The sequence below is a fragment of the Apteryx rowi genome, unplaced genomic scaffold, assembly GCF_003343035.1.
Source record: "Apteryx rowi isolate R43461 unplaced genomic scaffold, aptRow1 scaffold_159, whole genome shotgun sequence".
NCBI classification, from domain to species: domain Eukaryota; kingdom Metazoa; phylum Chordata; class Aves; order Apterygiformes; family Apterygidae; genus Apteryx; species Apteryx rowi.
In genome coordinates, this window is record NW_020447852.1 from 118,451 (window position 1) to 140,250 (window position 21,800).

The 21,800-nt window shown below is 42.5% G+C and overlaps 2 protein-coding genes across 10 annotated transcripts in view; both read right to left on the bottom strand.

Annotated features, from left to right (window-relative positions):
* CDKAL1 (CDK5 regulatory subunit associated protein 1 like 1) overlaps positions 1-8,704 on the bottom strand; it is a 104,199-nt gene extending 95,495 nt beyond the window's left edge. For 6 of the 8 annotated variants that reach the window (XM_026059524.1, XM_026059520.1, XM_026059523.1 and 3 more), the window contains exons 1-2: positions 8,522-8,610; positions 7,156-7,193 (exon numbers count right to left, since the gene is read on the bottom strand). The gene's annotated coding sequence lies outside the window, so the exon portion shown is untranslated. Of the gene's footprint in view, positions 1-6,714; positions 6,921-7,155; positions 7,194-8,521 lie in introns of those variants that run through there. The other 2 variants (XM_026059521.1, XM_026059522.1) reach the window with 2 other exon arrangements.
* A 4,634-nt stretch (positions 8,705-13,338) lies between these two features.
* Positions 13,339-21,800, bottom strand: part of E2F3 (E2F transcription factor 3) — a 42,727-nt gene continuing 34,265 nt past the window's right edge. The window contains exons 5-7 of one of the 2 annotated variants that reach the window (XM_026059519.1): positions 19,230-19,344; positions 16,252-16,387; positions 13,339-15,597 (exon numbers count right to left, since the gene is read on the bottom strand). In XM_026059519.1, coding sequence (XP_025915304.1) covers positions 15,332-15,597; positions 16,252-16,387; positions 19,230-19,344 — 517 coding nt within the window. In that variant the 3' untranslated portion in view covers positions 13,339-15,331. Of the gene's footprint in view, positions 15,598-16,251; positions 16,391-19,229; positions 19,345-21,800 lie in introns of both variants that reach the window. The other variant, XM_026059518.1, reaches the window with a different exon arrangement.

Genomic DNA, 21,800 nt, shown 5'->3' on the forward strand with positions numbered 1-21,800 from the left:
AACCCACACAGCTACACACCCCACCAGGCATGCAAGCCCCATGCACGCACCCCCCCATTAACACCGCCTACACATGCACACACTCTCATACACACACGCACCCCCCCATACACACCCCGCACACACACACACCCCCATGCATGCACACACCCACCCCATACTCACTGACCACCCATACACACACACACACACACCCATATACACACACACAACACCCATACACACGCGCACACACTTCCACACATGTGCACCCCCATGCACGTGCACCCCCCCACTCCAATACACACCTCCCCAAATGCACGCAGCCCCATGCACCCCCCCACACACACACAGCCCCCCATACACACACAGCCCCATATGCACACCTCCACATGCACTCTCCCTCCCATACACAGGCCCCCACACACACGCACACGTGCCCACACTCCCCCTCACATGCACACACACCCCCACGCGCACGCACACACACAACCCTCGCCAATGCACACGTGCATACACTCCCCCCATGCACACATGGGCACGCACACCCCCACGCATGTGAGCGCACACATACTTCCCCTGCATGCATACACACACACACGTGCGCACACACTCCCCCTACATACGCACACACTCCCCCCACACCCACACACTCCCCCCACATATGCACACTCCTACACGCATACTCCCACACACACTCCCCCTGCATATACACACTCCCCCCATACACACACGCACACACACTCCCCCCACATAGACACACACGCATGCACACACACACCCCTACGCATGCACATACTCCCCCCACGCATACGCATGCACACACTCCCCCCACACACACACGTGCGCACACACTGCCCACACACGTGCATGCACATGCGCACTCCCCCACTGCCCCCCATACACACCTGTTCACACACTCTCCCTGCATACACACACTCCCCCCATACATGCCCCCCACATACACACGTGCACACTCCCCCCGCACTTGCGCACACACACTCCCCCTCAAAACACACACGCACACACAACTCCCGCCAATGCACACACACACCCTCCCCCCACACGTGCACACATGCGCTCCCCCCAAACTCACACGCGCACACACACTCATGCACACATACACTCCCCCATACACACATGCACACTCCCCCTACACATGCGCATCCACACACTCCCCCCGCATACACACTCCAGCACACGCATACTCCCCCATACACACGTGCGCACTCACCCCCTTATGCGCACACTCCTGCCACACACGCGCACTCCCCCATACACATGCACGCACACACACTCCCCCCACATACACACGCGTGCACTCCCCCCACACATGCACACACTCCCCACACACTCTCCCTACACACACGCGCGCAACTACACATTCTCCCCGCATACACACAATCCCCCATACACGCACTCCCCCCACATGCACACTCCCCACACACCCCCCCATGCATGCATGCGTGCACACTCCCCCCACATACCCATGCACACACATACACAACCCCCCTGCATGCACTCCCCCCGCACACACCTGCATTCCCCTGCATACAAACACCTGCACACGCAAACTCCCCCATACACACACACGTGTGCGCACACATGCACACCCATACAAGCGTGGACACACACTCCTCMCACGCATGCATGCTCCCCACACACACGTGCGCGCACACACTCCGCCTGCATACACACATGCACACGCACTCCCCCCGCATAAACATGCACACTCCCTCTACACACACTCCCCTCGCACACACACGTGCACACTCCCCGCATACATGCACCTGCATGCACACACTCCCTCCATACATGTGCRAGCACATGAGCACACACACACTTGCCCAAACTCGCATGTGCACAGGCACACACACGCCCATGCACACACCTGCGTGCACACATGTGCACACACGGGCACATGCACACACAAGTGCACACATGCACACACACATGCGCGTACTTGCGCACCCCTGCAGACATGCACACACGTGTGCACATGCCAAAACACGCACACACACGTGTACACACTCTCATACACTCATGCGCACACACACATGCGTGCACCAGTGTGTGCACACACACACGTGCACACACACATGCATACTCACGCACGCACTTGTGCACACACCCACGCACTCACGCACACACACATGTGCACMCGCACCCACAGACACACCGACAAACATGCACACACACACACACACTTGTGCACACGCAAGCACACGCCCACTCACCCACACTTGCGTGCACAGACGCACACACACTCGCCAAAACCCTCACGGGAGCACACGCACACACTGGCGCGCACACTTTGTGCACACTCACACATGCACCCGCATGTGCACTTGCACACATGCATGCGCTTGTGCACTCACGTGCACTCGTGCACACACATGCACGCACTTGTGCAAACACACATGCACACATGTGAACAGATGTGCACAAAAACATGCACACACACTTGTGCATACACATGCACACGTGCATGCATGCCCACGCACACACACAGGCGCACACAACACTTGCACGCACACTCACACGTGCACACACACTCAGAAGCTTGCACGCACTCACATGCACACTCGCACACACACGTGCATGAACCCTTGCACACGCACAAGCACTTGTGCATGCACACAYGTGCACACACGTGCACACATGCAGATGCACACACACTTGCACACAAGTGCACACTCGTGCACACACACACTTGTGCACTCGTGCACACATGTGCACCCGTGCACTCATGCACACACCCATGCACTCGTGCACACATGCTCACGCACTTGTGCACATTCATGCAAACACACACGTGCACACACTCACGCACATCTGCGCAAACACGCATGCACTCATGCACACACACACGCTCTTATGCACACACACACGCACACACATGCACCAGTGCACACCGCGTGCACGCACACGTACACCTGCATTCACGCCTGTGCACTCGTGCACACAGGTGCATGCACACGCACAAACATGCACATGCACACACTCACCCCATGCATACGCACATACGCGCACCCACACGCACATGCACACACACGCGCACACATGCAGGCATGCACACACACGCACACGTGCACTAGTGCACCCACGCAGACACGCACACGTGCACTCGTGGACACATGCCCCCACATTCGTGCGCCCCTGCCCACACGCGCACGCACGTGAGCACATGCACACGTGCACGCACCTGTGCACACATGCGCACACGTGCATTCACATGCCCCCGTGCACAACCGCACGCATGTGCACAAGTCCACGCTTGCCCAGACTCACACATGCACAGGCACACACGCACACTCGTGCACACACATGCATGCACTTGTTCACATGTGCACACTTGCACGCACATGCACTTGTGCACACACACATGCATGCACTTGTGCACACGTGCACACTTGCACACATGTGCACTCCTGCACACATGCACACTTACACACACACTCGTGTATGCACACTCACGCACACATGCGTGCACGTAGGCGCACAGGCTCACGGATGCCCACACCGCACGTGCACGCACGTGCACACATACACACGCACTCGCACCTGCACTCACTCATGCACACTCATGCATGCACATGCACACACAAGCGCTTGCGCACACATGCACATGCACATGCATGCAACACGCGCACACACTTGTACACACATACTTGTGCACAGCTGCACACACACGCATGCACGTGCACACATGCGCACACCCATGCCCATATGCACATGCGCGTACACACATGCACACACATGTGCACACATGCACTCGTGTGCACAGACCCGCACTCGTGCACACATGCACAAACGCAAACACACACACACTTGTGCTCAAACACACTCGCGCAAACGCACCCGTGCACACACCCACTCACACACCTGCACGCGCCCACAGACACGCGTGCGCACACATCCACGCATGCACTTGTGCACACACTCACGCACAAACATGCTCACACACACACAGGTGCATGCACACACACACGCCCTCATGTGCATTGTCTCGCCCCTCCCACACGCGCGCACACATGCACATGCACCTGCGCGCACACTCGTGCACACACCTGCACGTTCACACACATGCACTCATGCACACACATGCATGCACACGCACACACGCGCTCGTGCACACTTGCACGCAAATGCACACATGAATGTGCACACACACGTGCACCCATGCACACACCCACGCACACACCTGCTCACTCACATGCATGCACCCAGACACCCCCACACCCGCGCACACACACCCCCACACCCGCACGCACACGTGTCCACATGCACACACTCACCCACACTCGCGCGCATTCTCGCACACATACGCACTCGCACCCACCCACACACGCACTCACGCACACACATGCGCCCACACACACACACACATGCATGCACTCGTGTACATGTGCACTTGCACACACCCATGCACGTGCGCATGCACCCGAGCACACACGTGCACACATGCACTTGTACTCACGCACACACATGCACACATGCACTCGTGTGCACACGTGCACATGCACACTTGCACACACACATGCACACACCCACGCAGACACACGCTCACTCGCATGCATGCACATCTACCCACAGACACGTGCACAGACACGCCCACAGACACCTGTGCGCGCAGACACCTGCGCACACACGCACATGCAGGCACCCACACTCACGCACACACACATGCACTCATGCACACATGTGCGCACGCACTTGTGCACACATGCGTACACACGCACACACACACTCACGCACACTCGTGCACGCACACACCGCCCACACACACTCGCGCCCACTCATGTGCACATAGGCAAGCACGCACATGCACACACACCCCACACACGCACTCACATGTGCTGAGGCACGCGTGCACACAGTCGCGCTCACACTCTAAACTTGGTTTAGAATATATCTCAGCATAAACACAGTTTACTAAGGAAATCATACAAAGGCATTTCACTAAGTTTACAGGGAAAATGCATTACTATCCTAGCTTACAAAACAAACAAGATCTTAATTTCTGTAAGTATCAGACTTCAGGAACAGATAATTCATGCTACTGGCCTACAAGATATGTTCAGATGCTCTGGCCTACAAGATATGTTCAGATGCTGCACTTGAGATATTCAAAAATGTAAGAAGTTAAACACCCATACATTCTTCCAGTATGAATGCCTCCATTCATTTTGCAAAATATACTTCAACGTAAGACTTCAGACAACTTGATTATATTTTTATATATACATTATATATATTTATATATGTATATATATCTATAAGCACTGTATAATGATGTAACAAAGCAGGTGTATTTGACATTGAGATATTTAAGTATCTAGTTTTCTTCTAGATCAAAAAACTCAGGATCTTTAAAAAATGCAGCTAAGAATGAACAAAAAAGAAAGTGAAAAGTCTAGCCATAAAGAATGCTGGAATACTGGAACAAGCACTTACTGCAGAAGCTCACACACAAAAAATCCCACACAGAACAACTACAACAGTGCAGAAATTTAATGGCTTCATGTTATTGAGTCTACTGGGTTAGTGTTGTCATTAAGTTACAGGTATTTAGCTGAAGAAATAAGCTATTATTTTGAGCTATAAGTAAGAAATATTTTCCAGGACAGAAGTTTAAATAACAACAAAAAAAAATGGGGGGGGGGGAATGACTATAAAAGCTTCAGCTTTGGTAAAACCAGAATATCAGAGTAAGAATTCGAGTGGTATACTTAATCTAATAAAGGGGTGTACTTGATATATAACATACATGGAGGAGTAGGACAATTTAATTTTGACAGATACCAGCTTCAGCCTTGAATTTCTAGGCTTTTCATATTTAAGCATTTGACTTCTAAAACAAGCAAAATTGTCTTAAGAAGGACTTGAGATGAACATTTCTGTTTCAAGACTATTTACTCTAAGATACAGTCTTTTTTACATCTGGAAATTCACAGTAATTTTCATTTCCAGGCCTACTGAGATTCATTCTTCATTTTGAGTCAGACATACACACTGCCAGTCCTCAAATTAGGCTTATTTAACCAAATTATTTCCAAGGTAGCACTCCCTAAATAAATCAGTGAATTATTTTGTTGGGTAGCTGACCCACACAGCAGCAAAACAATCCATCACATAACATAACTGGCACTATCACTTTAATACCATGAAGAATAAAAAGACTATACTGCAGTAGATGCAAGCAAAAAAAAAGGGGGGGAGAGGGAGAGGGAAAGAAAGAAAGGAAAGATGAACAGGGATGTCCCTCACTAACTAAAGAATCTGGAAAAATTTCTGAATTGGGATCTCATTTTCTTCTTACTGGTTCATAGTGTGAGAAAAGACATATGAACTGGCTTTCCGACTTAAGTCTTCCAACTTCTCACCTAGGTGCACTCCGACTGCATCTCTGAGCAAATGAATAATAATAATAATATATATTTCAAAATAAGTCAAAGTTCACTGCTTCAATGTCAAACATGGTAAATTTAATGCAAATAGGACTTTTAGTAGATGTCATACACTAGCTTGTTCTGGAAGCTGTCCAAAAACAGAAAAACATTTTTTTCGTCTACAAAACCAAACATGCTTTAAACAGTTATGTCATATAGATATCATAAAGAAAAGTCACTTAAAGGCTTTTTACATAGTCTTAGAGGGACTGTGAGAGGGGTGGGGTTTCCAAAAAAAATAAAAAATAAAATAAAAAATTACTCCTAGGCTTTCAATACAAACCTGCTGCTCTGGTTTAAAACCAAGGCCAAGGGGATATTTTCATTTAYCAGCAAAGGATTACCTAGAAATACCAACACGAGCTCAGTCCATATGGTACAGCACAGCAAAACAGCATGGCTTAACTGTTCAGATGTAGTCTCGTCCCAACACTGAAATGCTTTCCCCAAGCAAAGTCCATTTAAGCGCTATGCCTGCTCAAGATCACAATGCTCCAGAACCCTAACATCACAGAGAAAAATAGCGACATCACCTTACACTACTTTATACTGCTGACAGTGTGTACAAATACATAAAGTTACCAAATCAAGATAAGGAAGAAAAAAAACAGCTTTTTTTTTTTTTTCAGAAACACATCTGATATAATGAAACAGCTAGCAAAACAAGTAAGCTTAATTTATTGCAGTGGTCCATAAAAGAAAGAACACAAACTAGAAGTCATACCTTTTCAAGGCTGGTCTAAATCCTCTCAGACAATGATTCTGGAAAAAAAGATATGACATGAACAAACAGAACTAACAGACAGATTGTCCTACAAGTATTCTTCATTCTTTTGCAGAAATCTCAGTTTCCTACTTTGACCTGCATAAAACCTCCTTTCAATGAAAACCTCTGCTGACAAGGCAGAACACTAGTCAAATTTTCCCTATCCATTCCTGAGCAGATGCACTAATCTGAGTCTCCTTCTTTAACAGAGTCACATTTTTTTTGTGAAAATTTGATGTATTTAAATTATTTCAGACTTCTCCTCTTCCAGATTTCAAAATCTTTCACCAGGACTTTATAATTTGTAATGAAAGAAGAGAAAGAGAATGACTAAAAGTATGCAGTTGCATAAGCTTCGTTTTCTTCAAAAGGCTGATTAACAGTAAAGATTACCTAAACATTCACAACATTTTCTACAAATACCGTAAAGTCTTCTTAGAACAGATAACATATAGAAATATTGTGGATAAGAAGTTACATATGAGATCTCTTCTTCACAAGCAGATGCATACAGATTCCAGCATATACTCTGACTGAAGTTCTTGGACTTTAAGACTGAAATTGGAGAAACAATAATAAAATGGAAAATTAACTAATTTATTGTTCTTATACTGTCAAGCTTTTACCCACAGAACTTTATGCTCCTCTCTAGAAAAACAGTGTTTTAATAAACAAAAAGCACTAACGGAGTCTTATACAAAGAAAACTTTCCTTGCCCCAAGCTATGCCACTCATCTCTCCTTGAGCTCCTAACACTGACTAGCAAAGTACTTCTTTCCGCAGAGAAAACTTCCATCCAGATGGAAGAGGGCTGCTCTTTCCTCTGTTTAGCAACAGGTGTCTCAGGTGAAGCCCTGGGCTGCTAGCTCTAGGCTTACAGAAGAGTGTAAGAAAACCGCAGGGCTAAAGCGAACCCAATCCACCGCAACGCCGCGCTGAGACCACCGCGGACACGCCCGCGGGCTGCGCAGAAGCCCCGCGGCGGCTGTTTCGCACCCGCGCGCGAGGGGCGGCTGGATGCGCAGCCCCGACGCGGCCCGCGGCAGGAGGCGCAGGAGCACGGCGAGGCCGCAGCCAGCCCCGGCCGAGCCCCCGGGCTCCCAGCCCGCGGAGCAGCCCGGCCCGCAAAGCCCTTCCCCAGCACCCGAGCTCCCTCCCTCCCCGCTGTAAGGGGGGGGGGGGGGGCTCGGGCCGTTACCGTCGCCCCAACGGTCAGCGCGCGCTGCCCGGCGCTCGCCGCACGCCCCGGGCCCGGCCGGGAGAGGGACGGCGCCAGGACCGGGCGCGGGGAGCAGAGGGCCCGAAGCCGGACTCCAGCGCTCACCTCAGCCCGCCGCACCGCGGCCTCACACGGGTTCCGCCATCATGGCCGCCCCACCCCCTCGCGCACGCCGGCGCGTCACAACGGGGCCGCGGAGCGGACAAAACAGGTGACGGAGCGCGTGAGTTTGGCGGAGCGCCGCCGGCCCGTAGGGGCGCGCAGCCGTTAGAGCCGTTAGGGCCGTGCGTCCCCGCGCCGGACGCGGCACCTCTCAGGGCCGCCTCCACCGTAAGGTGCCGGCCCGGGGCCGCCTCAGCGCTGCCCCGGCTCAAAACCGTGATTCGCAGCCCTGAAGCCGTGCGGGCGGCGCAGGAGCCGCGGCAGGCTGAGGTCGCGCCGGTGTCCTCTCGTTGGAAGCCGGTTTTTTAAAAGAAATGCGGTTCTCCCTCCACTACGTATTTAAAAATACGAACATGCCTAGTAGATTTATCAGCGTCAATGGTCGAATTCCCACTAATTTAATAGCAGTGCAGTAGTCATGTTTTAAAGCTGTTCTCTAAAACCGTAAAAATGTTTTAAGAACATGAAGGCTGGGATTCTCACACAGGTGATCAAATTGCTTTTGTTGCACTGGAAATATAAATATTACGAGACTGAAGGTGAAATCATAGAGTGAAAAACAACAGAATTTCATCCAGGAGTATGCATGGACGTCTCTGAAACGCAGATAACCTTCTGTGCCTTGGCATCTGCTGAGCACTAAGATTTAAACCTGTCCTTCAGTCATGTTTTGTTTCTCCAAATCCTTGGAGACCCATCTCTTTTAACTGGAAACTAGGTATAACAATAGGTATCCAGTTATATCAGATGGATTCTGATCTGACCCAAATTAATGACAAACTATTTATTCCTATTGTGGCCACAACATTTTTTTTTCAGTGCTTTCCTTAAAATACAGAGCTAGTAGCAACTTTTCTGATTAATTGTTTTGGAGGACATTGTTCAAAATATTAATCTTGGATGACTAACGTTTCTAGCATTGTTTTTGTCAAAAGTAGAGCTAATAACTTTTCTGGTTAATTATTTTGGATGTCATTGGTCTGAGTGTTTAAATTTGGTTGGCTAACGTTAGGGTTCTAAGTAGCCATATTGTTAAGTGTATAGTTTCCTTGTAGATCAAAGTGATACAAAGAGTGAGCATAATATTATTTTGTTTTTAATATATGCAGTTTACCTCAAAAGATAATTCATATTGCATCTTTAACATATTTATTTTATTTTGGGGTAGCCTGCTTCAGATTATAAAAATCACCATTTCTTGTAATTAAATTTTGAACATTAAGTTAGTCTCTTTATAATGAGTTTTGGAATCATTATTTTATTTTCTAGATAGCAGATTATAGTCTTCCTTGAGCAGGAGGGAAAGTGAATGAAAGCCCAGAGTATATTCCATAGTACATAATGTTGGTCTACAAGCAGATAAAACTTGGCAACTTCTACCTTTGAATATCACTTCCCCTTCCTCTCCTTTTTCTTAAAAAATGATGCTTATTTTATGTCACGCTTATCTGACAGTGTTCACAGGCAAAAGAAAGGATAACTATGAGAACAAAGTAATGGAAGAGATTTGAAAAGGAAAATTGGGACAGAAAGAAACAAGCACTTCAGTTAAGTCAGTCATTAGGAACAAATCATTCTACGCAGGACTGAGCACTATTAATATTACCCTGGCCTCATGATAGAATCATTGTTACAGCTTAAGATAGATTTGCATTTGTGATTGGTCTTTATTTAAACACACAAATACTTTTCAGAGTCACTCAGTGAGACACAATGTGATGTGCAATTTATTACTTTTACAGCATTTCTAGCCCAGAAGAGACTGGAAGGAAACATCTTAAAAAATCAGTACTTGCATTAATCAATTTTAGACATTCACCTTCATAATACTGTGTAAGTAGTCCTTAGTATGTCAGTGAACAGGAATACATGTATTACTAATCTTAGTACTCTAACTGCTACCTTATCAGGCTGGTGATCCTTTCCTTATTCTTTTCAGTCTCCCATGTTCAGTTTCCTGAGTATTTCACTTGCAGTCCTTGAATTAAACTTGCCTATTCTAAGAGCACTGCAGAAGTATCCTAACTAGTCAAATGTTCCTCTCCGGTTAAACAAAACTGGGCAGACATCAATGCTGTTTTATGGTTGACTAAAGAGCAGAGCACAGATAGCCTGCAAGACGTATTCAAAATCTCTGTGTGGCCAAGATTCACAAGACACTACCTACTGAGGGGAGGCAGTGAGCTCTGGGAGCAGCTCCCAGGCAGGAATAACAGCAGCGCTCCCTGTGTCCCATACCTAGTGACATAAATAAATAGGGCATGCTGATCAGTTTCAGCATGATCCGGCAATGGCCCTACTTTGTCCCACTGCCAGGAATTTGTAATATCAAGCAGCCCTTCTGCCAGCACAATCCTGTTCAGTCCTAGGATGTAGCCACAACATGGAAGCACTCTTTAACTGCTTTTGAGGCTCACAAATCTAAACTATTTTGTAGTTTATTCATAGAAACAAGCCAAGCTGCACACAGACTGCTGGTAGTGCCCCAGCAGGTAGCAAGGGAGGTGAATGATTGCAGGAAGAGAGCTTGTCTATACTCGCCTGGGAAAACTGCTTTTAAGAGACAGCAGCTGGCAGTATAAGTCCCAATATTGGTCTTCTGTAGATTGGAAATATACATGCTCCAGTCCTTGAACTCCCTAAGAACAGCTTTAGATTACATCCCTTCCAAACTGCCTGCATACCTTACTTCTTACTGTTCAGTCACTACTTCTGGGATGGTAAACTCAAAGACCCCAGCCTCAAACTGGGTTACCATCTGAAGTCATGAGGTTTTGCAGGAGTAGGTACATTGTTTGGAAGTACATAAGCTACTAGGAAAATAAAATAAAAAAACTCAACTTTAGTTCATGGTTAGTTGAAAGTGCATCCTTAGTTGTTTTAGAATATCTCATCTAACATCCTCATGGAAAGGAAACAGCTAGGGAAGCGAGTGCCCAATTTTTATCTGATAACCTTAGTCTCTGATAACTAACATGCAGTTCTGGGTAGAAGAGTAAGTGAGAGGGCAAGCAGGAGCAAAATGGTGACTTGAAGTTAGACACAAGATTTCTTCCTCTGTTCCTGCAATTTAGGAGAGTCCACCTGCTCACCTGTCAGCAACATTGAGCACTACCCAGAATTGATGGCAATCCCTTTTTGTCCATTAGATATGACAGTTTTTACCTATCACATCTTAGGAAAAGGCAGATGAAGAAAACCCCAGACTTCATAAAGGCAAAGAATTATGCTGATCTTTGTTTAGATACAGAGTAATATGCAGGCAGATCTTGCTTCAGCATGAAAAAAACAAAACTGGGAGATGAATTCTTGTACTTTGTACTTTCTTTCTTACAAAAGAAGTGTCTATGCCCGTAAAAAGACAATGGTGGGATTTATCCTTTCAGGTATAAGTCACAAACAATAGAAGGTGATACTGTAGATGTAGACGGACCCGTTCTCACTGTCGGTTCAAGGCCAGGAACCCCCTTTTTTGAGAAATGTAGTTCCTAGGAATTAACTCATCTCCTATGTGTAAAGGAATGTGTAGTTGCCTATCAATCAGCCCTGCTTTGACAGATTTCTCAGAACCCTTTTTCCATCTGCTGGCACCTAAGAAATGAAGCACACATAGGCCATGATAAAGTCTACCTGAAATTAATATTAGTATGCTAGGTAAAGTCCAGGCACACTGTGCTAGCTCAGGGAAGCAGAATGATCAACAGCTTGTACTCCAGTTACTAAATTAAATATTTTAACTGGCTGTTTTTCTTCCTGCAACTCAACATGTCTCAAGTTCACAAAGCAGATACAGAAAGAGAGGGAAGAGGAGAGAAAATGACAGGGAAAGCATCAATCAGCAGCAGACTTTAGAGGTAAGTAGAAAGTGCTTATGGCAGTCATAGAACAGAGAAACGGGTAACAGGCCAGGGAACAATGACAAATAGGACAGAAAGAGGACATTGATTGTCATCTCTGCTTCACAGTGAGATCGGAGAGAGCAGTCCTCTAGCCCTCTTTTATTATTTATCAGGAATATAGAAGAACAGAAGATCTTCTCTGTAATCTTCCTTTCAGTACTGCTATGTGCTCAAGTTAGAGTACGGTCAGGTGCATAAAGAGAAAAAACATTTGCTTTCTCCCTGTGTGCAGGGAAGAAGAAAAGACGCAAACAACTTGCTCAGAAGTATAACAGTTAAACAAACAACCATGTTACTGTGATTTTATCATCCCAATGCTCTTTTTTTTTCTTTTAGTAGTTTATTGGCCATACATTTGAGAAGGTGCAGCACCAAGACCAGAAAGGGAGAACAGGTTCATAAGTGCATGTCTAGTACAGGAGACTGTTGGAGATGCTTACAAGTAAATAGAACTCGTTTTCAATGCTACTGTTGAGACACACTTCTGGAGAGTTCTCAGTAGGAACATTAAACCAATCCTCACCCATTTCTTTTACATCATTTAATCCTAGAATAACCAAATTTGTATGAATTTTTCAAGAAGTCAGTTCATAATTCATATGGGAAATCGATGAAAATAGACCATTGCTATCCCCACCTCTGGATTTCCTACTGTGTCTCTTTACATGCGTGGTTTTTGTACTGATTTCACTCTGGCTTTAAAACCACTGAAAGTATTGTCATCAAACTAAAAAAATTGAAATGAAGCATAGATGATGTGAAATGAGTGAGCAGCACTAACGATGAAAACGTTAACAGTGAGGTTCCAAGAAGAGGCACCAAGAGTAACAAGAATTTTAAAAGTCATATACAGATCTAAACTCTTTAAAAAATTGTTTTTATTGATTCATTACCATACAAAATTTATTCAAATTACATCCATTTGAAGTGGTAAGATCACAGCTAGAGAACAGGTCATCCTTTAATAAATCTATTTACAAAACTCACCATAAAAGCTTTTTTTGTTGTTTTTTTTTTACAGTATTTTACAGAGTTTTTTTTCAACTAGCATACAATGCAAAGCTAAATTAGATTAGTATTTTGCCCACGCACATTGGGACAAGTGTTTAGTTTGTACAAAAAAGATGATTTCCATTAGTCTTCATTTTCTCTTTCCCCACAAAAGCGCCCCTTTGTCTCACAAATCTTCATGCTCACACAACTTTTACTTTCCCCTTCCACAGACTAAAACTTTAAATACTACAATTTTATTTACAGATCCACATCTAAAAAAACTCTTAAAAAATTACAAACCAGCTAGAAAATATTCTGGCAGTGTTTACAAATTAATTCTATTGTACAAAACTGCTAGATAACTAAAGTGTGAACTGAGAACATATATCAACTTAAATACAACCGCTGAATGATCTATGCACACATTTGTACATATAAACACACACTTAACACTGTTTAACAGTTCTTAATGTGTTGCCCTTTATACATTTGTTATATTCCAAAACTCACACAGTCATACAGTTTTCTTATTAGTACTGTGACTTCTTGCCATTTCATGTGTGAGCTTTTATAGCAGCAACTCAATGGTACCAGAAAACCTGCATACATAATATTCTACTACAGTACAAATAGTACTAATTTTCTGAATATGTCAGATAAGCACAACAGTAATGCAAACAAAATAATTATATGGGCATCATCTAATCAACATACATTAATTTAGCCCAGAACATGGCAACATATTTTACACTCAAAACAAAAAAAAATATTTAAGACTTCTTAGAATTCCTCTCACTTTCAAAAAATAAATATTGGTACTATACTATACTACCAAAGATTTTCAAAAAATAAATGCAGTTCAGTTGATGTGGTACTTACAGTTATGTACTTTGGAAAAAAATTAGTTCTATTTCGCTGGCAAGGAGAATTATAAAAAGCTGTAAGCAGAAGAAGCTAACCCACTGAGATAAATATGATATATTGAACATACAAAGCTTGGCGTAAGTGTTTTCCATAGAGGGAAAAACCCACAGTGCATCTCTAGTAGGCACTTAATACAAAGCCCCACTTAGTACCACAAAAATTTATGTACCAGTTCTAATGCACGCTGGGGGCAGTAAAATTGAACTGTGCATCTTCGTCCTAGTTTAAAAAAAAAAAAAAAAAAAAAAACTGCTTTCACACACACTTACACAAGCATTTTAAAAATCTGATTACTACGAGAAGTGGCAGAACTTTATACTTTTCAATATTTGCAATATACACTACATTTACAGTGTATTTTTATTAAAAGCTTTTAGGACATAAGTATTTGACCTCATAGTGAGACATATACACAGCTCAAAATGAGCATTATGACAGCAATTTAAACATTCCCACAAATAGCTGAAGAATCCCATTTCACACTTTCGCTCTACTTCATATTTACGTTTACTGTAGGTACAATCCATGTTGTGAGACTCAAAAGACATGCATTCTCTGCAGAAGGCACGACCTGAAATACTATTATAAAATTGTTATTTATGACTAAACCAGTTCATTGAGCCCTCCTCCATAAGCCCACTTGTCAGGGTAAGCAGAGACTGGGATAGTGTGAAAACAAAATATTTATGGTCACCTGCTTGCACTTGCTGACTCACAAGGCGCTGGAGCTTAGGGTCAAAGAGAAGGCTTTGTTGCAAAAGCCTTCAGTTGTTGTATTATGGTATTTTAGGGAGTATTTAATTAAAATATCAGCACTGTTCAGGAGCCTGGATTATTTAATAATGCTATTTTATAGTAAGTAGGAGACTACTGAATGATGGCAGGTGTTCCATTTCTAATAAAAACATGATTTAAATACGGACATCATTTAAGAGAATCAGCTGTATATAAATTCGTCTACCAATGAAGGAAGCTTCTCTAAATCATAAGCATCAAAGAGATCACTGATGCCTTCTTCATCCCCAAGGCTCAGCAAATAATCTTCCTGAAGCAGAGGAGGCAGCAAATTCACAAATGGTCCTTCAAAGTTTGAGGGAATTTGGTCCTCGGTCTGCTGTAGAAGGTTGGCTGGAGAAGCCAATGGAGAAAGTGTTGCCATATTCACTGAGCAGTCACCTTGTCCTGAGTTACCAGAAGCCACTTCTGTAAGGAGGGGAGGGGAGGGAAACACAGAAGATGCATTTAATCCCATTAGAAATGTTAGACATGGAGGCAAAAAAAAAAAACCCTAATGCATAAGGGACCTTTCTCAAAGGATCATTTAAATGAAAATCTAGTTCAGATAATTTCTAGACAGTTTTTGATATGTTACAAATGGCTTCTCAAAAACACTCATGTTGCTGTCACCACTGGCTTTTCAATAAACAATTATTTTATAAGGTTTAAACAACTATTGAAAAAAAAAACAAATTAAGTGCAGTGAAAGATACCCTTTCTTCATTGGAACTCACAGTCCTAAATACTTCAAAGTGAAAACTTTATAAGTAATAGATGTCCTCAGAGACACTGAATAGCTCCATATATCAATATACACAGATTTCTGTGCCTTTGTGTCAAGACAAGTCTTTGCTTTATTATTGAAATTTACCTATTGAAAGTTATTTTAAACAACTGGTGCAAAGGAAAATATGTTTTTTCCCCAATATGCAACAGAACTACATTGTGGAAAATTGGATACCTTAGCTTTTCACTTCATAGAAAAAGACAGACAAAAAACAAGAGCTGGGTATCTGAAATTCAAAATGGGATCTGAAAGCAGAAAGGAAGGCCATTAGTATTACAAAGAAACAACCTTACCTTTGGAAATGGTCTTGGAAATATTTCCATTGTGGTCCTGACTATAGGTTTTCATTGGACTGAGGGCATCGTTTTCCTCTGGGCATAGATAAACTTCAATAGGTCCTTGAGTACTAGATAAATGTATCAATGCACTCTGCTGAGAAAACAAATGTCAGCAGGGTTTTATAGTAATGAACATGACAGAATATTGACAAGAGCTAGCAAGTTCTTGCACGAGTAATGTTCAAAAAAATTCTTTACTAATCAACAGAATTAAAAATCTCCTGTACATTTTTCTGAAGATGTGAAAGCCTTGGCTGATACAGACTTGAAGAGAACATAAAAGCTTTTCCCATTGGTTGTAGTGCAAAAATCTGAGAAGCCCACCATTTATATGTTGTATCATAACCAGAGAGATATAAAGGATCAAAACCCTAACATTTCCTTATGGGTGTAATAGCCTGGAGTATTCCGATGGAATGCAACTGTGGCATGCAAGTCATAGGTTTTATTCATAACAATAATATTAGATATATTTGTGTAAATGTTTCTTCTGCAAAAGGAAGCCAAAAGCATCCTTCCCACCCCCCACAAAAACTTCTTCAGTATTCTGGTTCACACTGAACTCAAAAAGCTGTATATAAATTCACCCATTCAACATGAAATTTTTCCAAATAGACAGACAGACAAAAAAAGACGTGTCCATTTTTCACCCAAACTTGTTCATACAAGTCCTTCACCCCCCCCCAAAGAAGCAACTCTAATTCTGAAGGTGTCATTCCTGAATGATAGGAATTCTGAATTTGTCTCAAGAAGTTAGTTTTCTTAGCTTTCATATATTGGTGCAATAAAACTAGATGACATATATAGACAGATACAAAATCAGCAAAGTTGCTCTTAGGGTTATGACGGAAAACTATAAATGACTCCAGTTAAAAATAAACCTGTTACAGCTGTATTACATTAATAGTTTAAAAAAGCATGAATACAGACATTATATACCTCTTGACAGACTTGTTTCAAACACTTTCAATTGTGCCCTTTGACAAAAAGTTGCTCCCATTGTTTCTATTCTGACAATTACACAGCAGAACATAGTACTCACTGTTTTACAAATACAGAGAACAACCACCGAACAGGGATGGGCACAGAAGAAGTTAAGGGGACTTGGGGAGAGGCTCAGGAAACAATGCTGTAGGAAATTAGAAAAGAGGAGCTAGAGAAAGCCGGAGATGAAGAAGATCCTGCTGAATGGCTGATACATGCAAAATACACATGGACATGTAACTGTGAATGAGAGAAAGAAATTGTTCTTCCACTGCCTGAAGCTGAAAACCAAATGAGTAAGTTGTGTATAAAGGATAAGAAAGTTGCAGGCACTATTTTAAATGATTGCGTGCATCTCTATCTACCCGCCTGAATTCACTGAATTAAAAATCAGAGCATAATACCTAGGGGAAAGAAAACAATGATAACAATATATATTTATGGATACTGATAGAAGATACCCCTTCCTCACTGCAGCAAAATGATTTATTCTTCCAAAACCTGCACCTAGGCTCAAAGGGGAAATTAAGGACAAAGGCAGAAGAAAGAAGGAGAATTCAATGGGCCTAAGCAAATAAAGAAGAATCTTAGTAAAGGAAGGCAGAGAGAATCTGTTACTGCCCACTCTGGCATAGGTAGAGCTCGGCTCAGTGGAACCAACCCAACATTAATAATGAAGGAATAATACAGAGGTATGAACACAGCATGTAGAATTTTATTTTTTGGCCTTATCTTTAATTGTTCTTTGAGTGAAGAAATAAAGTACAGTTTTAGAATCTCTAAAGCAGTGGCTATTCACAGATCTGCAAAGGGTTTACATTTGTCCAACGTACTTAGGCCTGTCATATTAACTGGGAATTGTAAAGCAGAACGTTTTGCCACCAAGAGATAAAATCACAGCAGTAGCTGACCCACGTGGTTCAAAATCTTGGGAGAAATAAAGCTACTCCCTGAGAGTATCTTCAAAGAAAAGTCATCTGAAGCCTTTTTCTTTGTAATTGTCACAGCAGGTAGAGGAAGTGAGAAGCAGCTAATTTACCCTAGACATCTACCTGAGATAAGGAAAAGAAACAAAACTAGGACAAAAGAATGAGGGTCAGACATCTCTATACAAAAGCTGGCGCTCAGAGACTGTGGCTTGAGTAGCAAAGGGTGATGGAAAAGGGACATGGATGAACACAGAGAGCTTCAGAAATAGAAGAAGTACTTATAATAAAAGAAAGTAGGAAAGGAAATCTCCATCCCATATATACACATCACAATGGCAAACAAAAAAGTGCACAAAGGGAGTGTAATATGAAGTTTTACGCAGAGGTGTAAAATCAGCGTCAGTGAAGCAAAGAAGATGAAGGAAGAAAGAAGGGTCAGAACAGATTCTAGGAATAAAAACAAGTTGCTACAATGACTTCAATACTTGAAAGAAAATCCCACATGAAAACAAATATCTCAATAAGTTAGAGTATCAGTAATGTGAGTCATCAAGATATTTAAGGGAAAATTTTGATTAAAAACTATATAAAAGCTAGAGGAATAAGAGCTGAATCTCTTAAGAGAAATATTCTACAGTCTTATAAATGGGAACTTTCAACTGTGAAGGAAGAGTTCTTTATGTAAAGTATGGAAAAGGAGAATAATTTGTAAACTGTGTGGATTACTTTGAAGAGAAAGCTGGAATCCAGAGAAAAGGAATGAAATGGTAGCATTTCATAGCAGCATAGAGGTAGCACAGAGAGGAGAATAATGAGTGCCTTATGTAAAATTTTTTTTTTTTTTGAGATTCCCCTTCCTCTTAAAAAAAAAATCTCTGAAGTTTTTAAGAAGGATGAATATAGAATTGTATGCCAATATAATCCAACTTGGACATCGGTTACCACAGTAAAACTTGCAGCACACTTGCTCTGTCTATAGAAAAGTGATATATATGGCAGGAAAAGCCAGTCTCTTCTTACCTCCACTGGGTCAGGCACTTCAAGTCTTGTTTCTGGAGGAGCTTTCACAACTATAACAGTTTGGTCTTTAAGGCCACTAATTTTTCGAATGTCTTGATATGTCACATAAGCTAATGTAATCAGCGTTAAGGAATTTTCCAACCCATGTTACAATATATTCATGCTATTAGAAAAGACAGAATTCTTTGAATTATTTTTCCATTTTCTCATGGCTACATCAGTCTTTCTCAGCCCTGTTATAAGTTTCCTATTCTCTGCACTCAAAGTCATGCTTTATAGCACTACTCTGACAAAAGACTGGTTGTGATTGTAATCAGAGTGTGTGAGAACTTCTTTGAAATATCAGCTGGGGCCACTATTGAGTGACAAGAGGAATTTTCTCTTCTGAATACTTTTATCTCTTTTCTTTTATATGTGTAAAAGTACATAAACTAAAAAACACCAACCTGTGCTTACTCAAATGGCATGCAGAAAAATTTTTACACACTTGCAAACAAGATGCGGGAGAAATGTAAAGGAACGTACAAACACATGTTTTAGATGCATAAACACATTACATTTCTGAAGCTATCAATAAAACTATAACTTCAGTTTTCATTTTGAGATTTTACTTTACTAACCATCTATCAAGGAAGTCCAACTATTTTTTATATCACTCGGTAATTTGTGGTTTGACTTTTGGCAGGGGTGGGGGAAGGGGACAGGGCACTGTGAACTATTTTGGTAAACGTATACTGTTTCTTTACACTACAGCAAAACAAACTACCCGAGCTCAAAACACAAATGGAACAAAAGCAAAAAGTGACAGGTCAGGAGGCAAAATTACAGGTCAGCTTTCATGTAAATTCAAGGCCTTTACCAGTCCTTTACTAAGATTTACAAAGGCAGAGTGCAAATTACAGTAACAGCATCTGCCAGGGTGCAAACATGGGAACAGACTGTATCTTTTTGAAATTAAGCAACAATAATATTCTTTCATAACAGATCTGGGTTGAAATTGATGCATAAAGGTGACAGGCCATGTCCATTAGACAATCTGTCAGATCAGACTATTGAATCAAATTACCCCTCAGACAAACTGCCTCATTTCTCTTCATATTTTTGACAAAGTCCTAGAAATTCTACAGCTTAGCTAGCTGACAAAGTAAAACCTTCAGTTTCCTTTGCTGTAGCCAAAAGCTCCCCAAGCTGATACTAGTTATATCTCAAAACACTGACAGTAACGATGAGTTATTTTCTGATTCCACTTATAGGAAAGATTAGAAACCACTCAGCCTGGGCCCAAATGATGTTTTGGCACTGCTAATCATCAGGAAAAAAAAAACAGTCTTCAAAAACAAGAACTTTGTCTTCAGAGATTAAGGGAAGGAAGAGGCTTCTCAGATTCATCAATATTCAGAAGGTCGTCTCTTGTCAGACTTCTGTGAGATAAGCAGAAGACTGTATGGGGATGCAATCAGGTTCATCCCCTGGTTTAGCACTGCTGCATTCCTTCCTCAGTAATTAGTGGTGATCCCCTCTTTGCCCACTGCTGAGAGAACCAGCAAATTCAGGGCAGGGAGTTCTACCATGGCAATCAGTGCATGGAAAAAACCATAATGCTCAGTTTTGCATTGCTTAAATCTCCTCATGGATCTAGCTCTTAGTGTAAGACAGTGCTGACCCTACTCCCTTTGCCACTTGGTTATCTATTTCCTGCTTTCGTAGTCATTTTGAAATGTAAGTGTACTCAAAAGACAATACTTACATAGTTCACATCACTTTTTATAATATGCCAGAGTTATTTCCTATCCTTTGAAACACAGAATAAGTCCAGTTTCTTAGATGCTCTTTGAACTACCGACATTTTAAAGTATTAAAAGTTTTCACATCAACATTTAATAAAACACTCTTTTGTTGCTAATGGGTGGGATATCTGGTAAGAAACACGAGAATTGCTTAATTATAAGAGGTATTAGCAACCAAAATACCAAGAAATCATATGAACCTTGTGCAGCTGAACACTGCTGTTACATTAAATGATTTATTTTAAAATAGACATTTTGAGAGTTCATAAAGTACTTATCTATGATATTTTGTTATTGCTTCTCTGATCAGAGAAATCTGAAAATCTTTTGCAAGTTTCAGACTGAAATAAAGCCCAACTTTCTTTTCCTCTCTGTGCCTRTAATTTATATACACATTAGTTTAATGTGATGTGTATTAAGTAATACATACAGAATTCTTTGTTACCTTAGCAAAGACTTTGTATGTCATTGTAATTTCTGCACACACAAAAATTGGGTTTGCTCTAAGCTCAAAATAGTCTAGAAAGCACAAGTTTTTGAAAGACATGCTTTGCTTGGACATTGTCACTCATTAATCAGCTGAATTCTTGAATTCTTGGTTCTACTCTGTGTAAACATGGATGTTCATGGCTACTTCATATACCACTTTTTTTTTTTTTTTTTAATATTCCAGAAGCAAGGTGCAAATAGCTTAAGTGACTTCTTAAATACATCTGCATTAAAACCAGTTAGCTACCTTACGGGAATCTATGATTCTGCTAGTGTCACAGCAATAGCAAGGAGA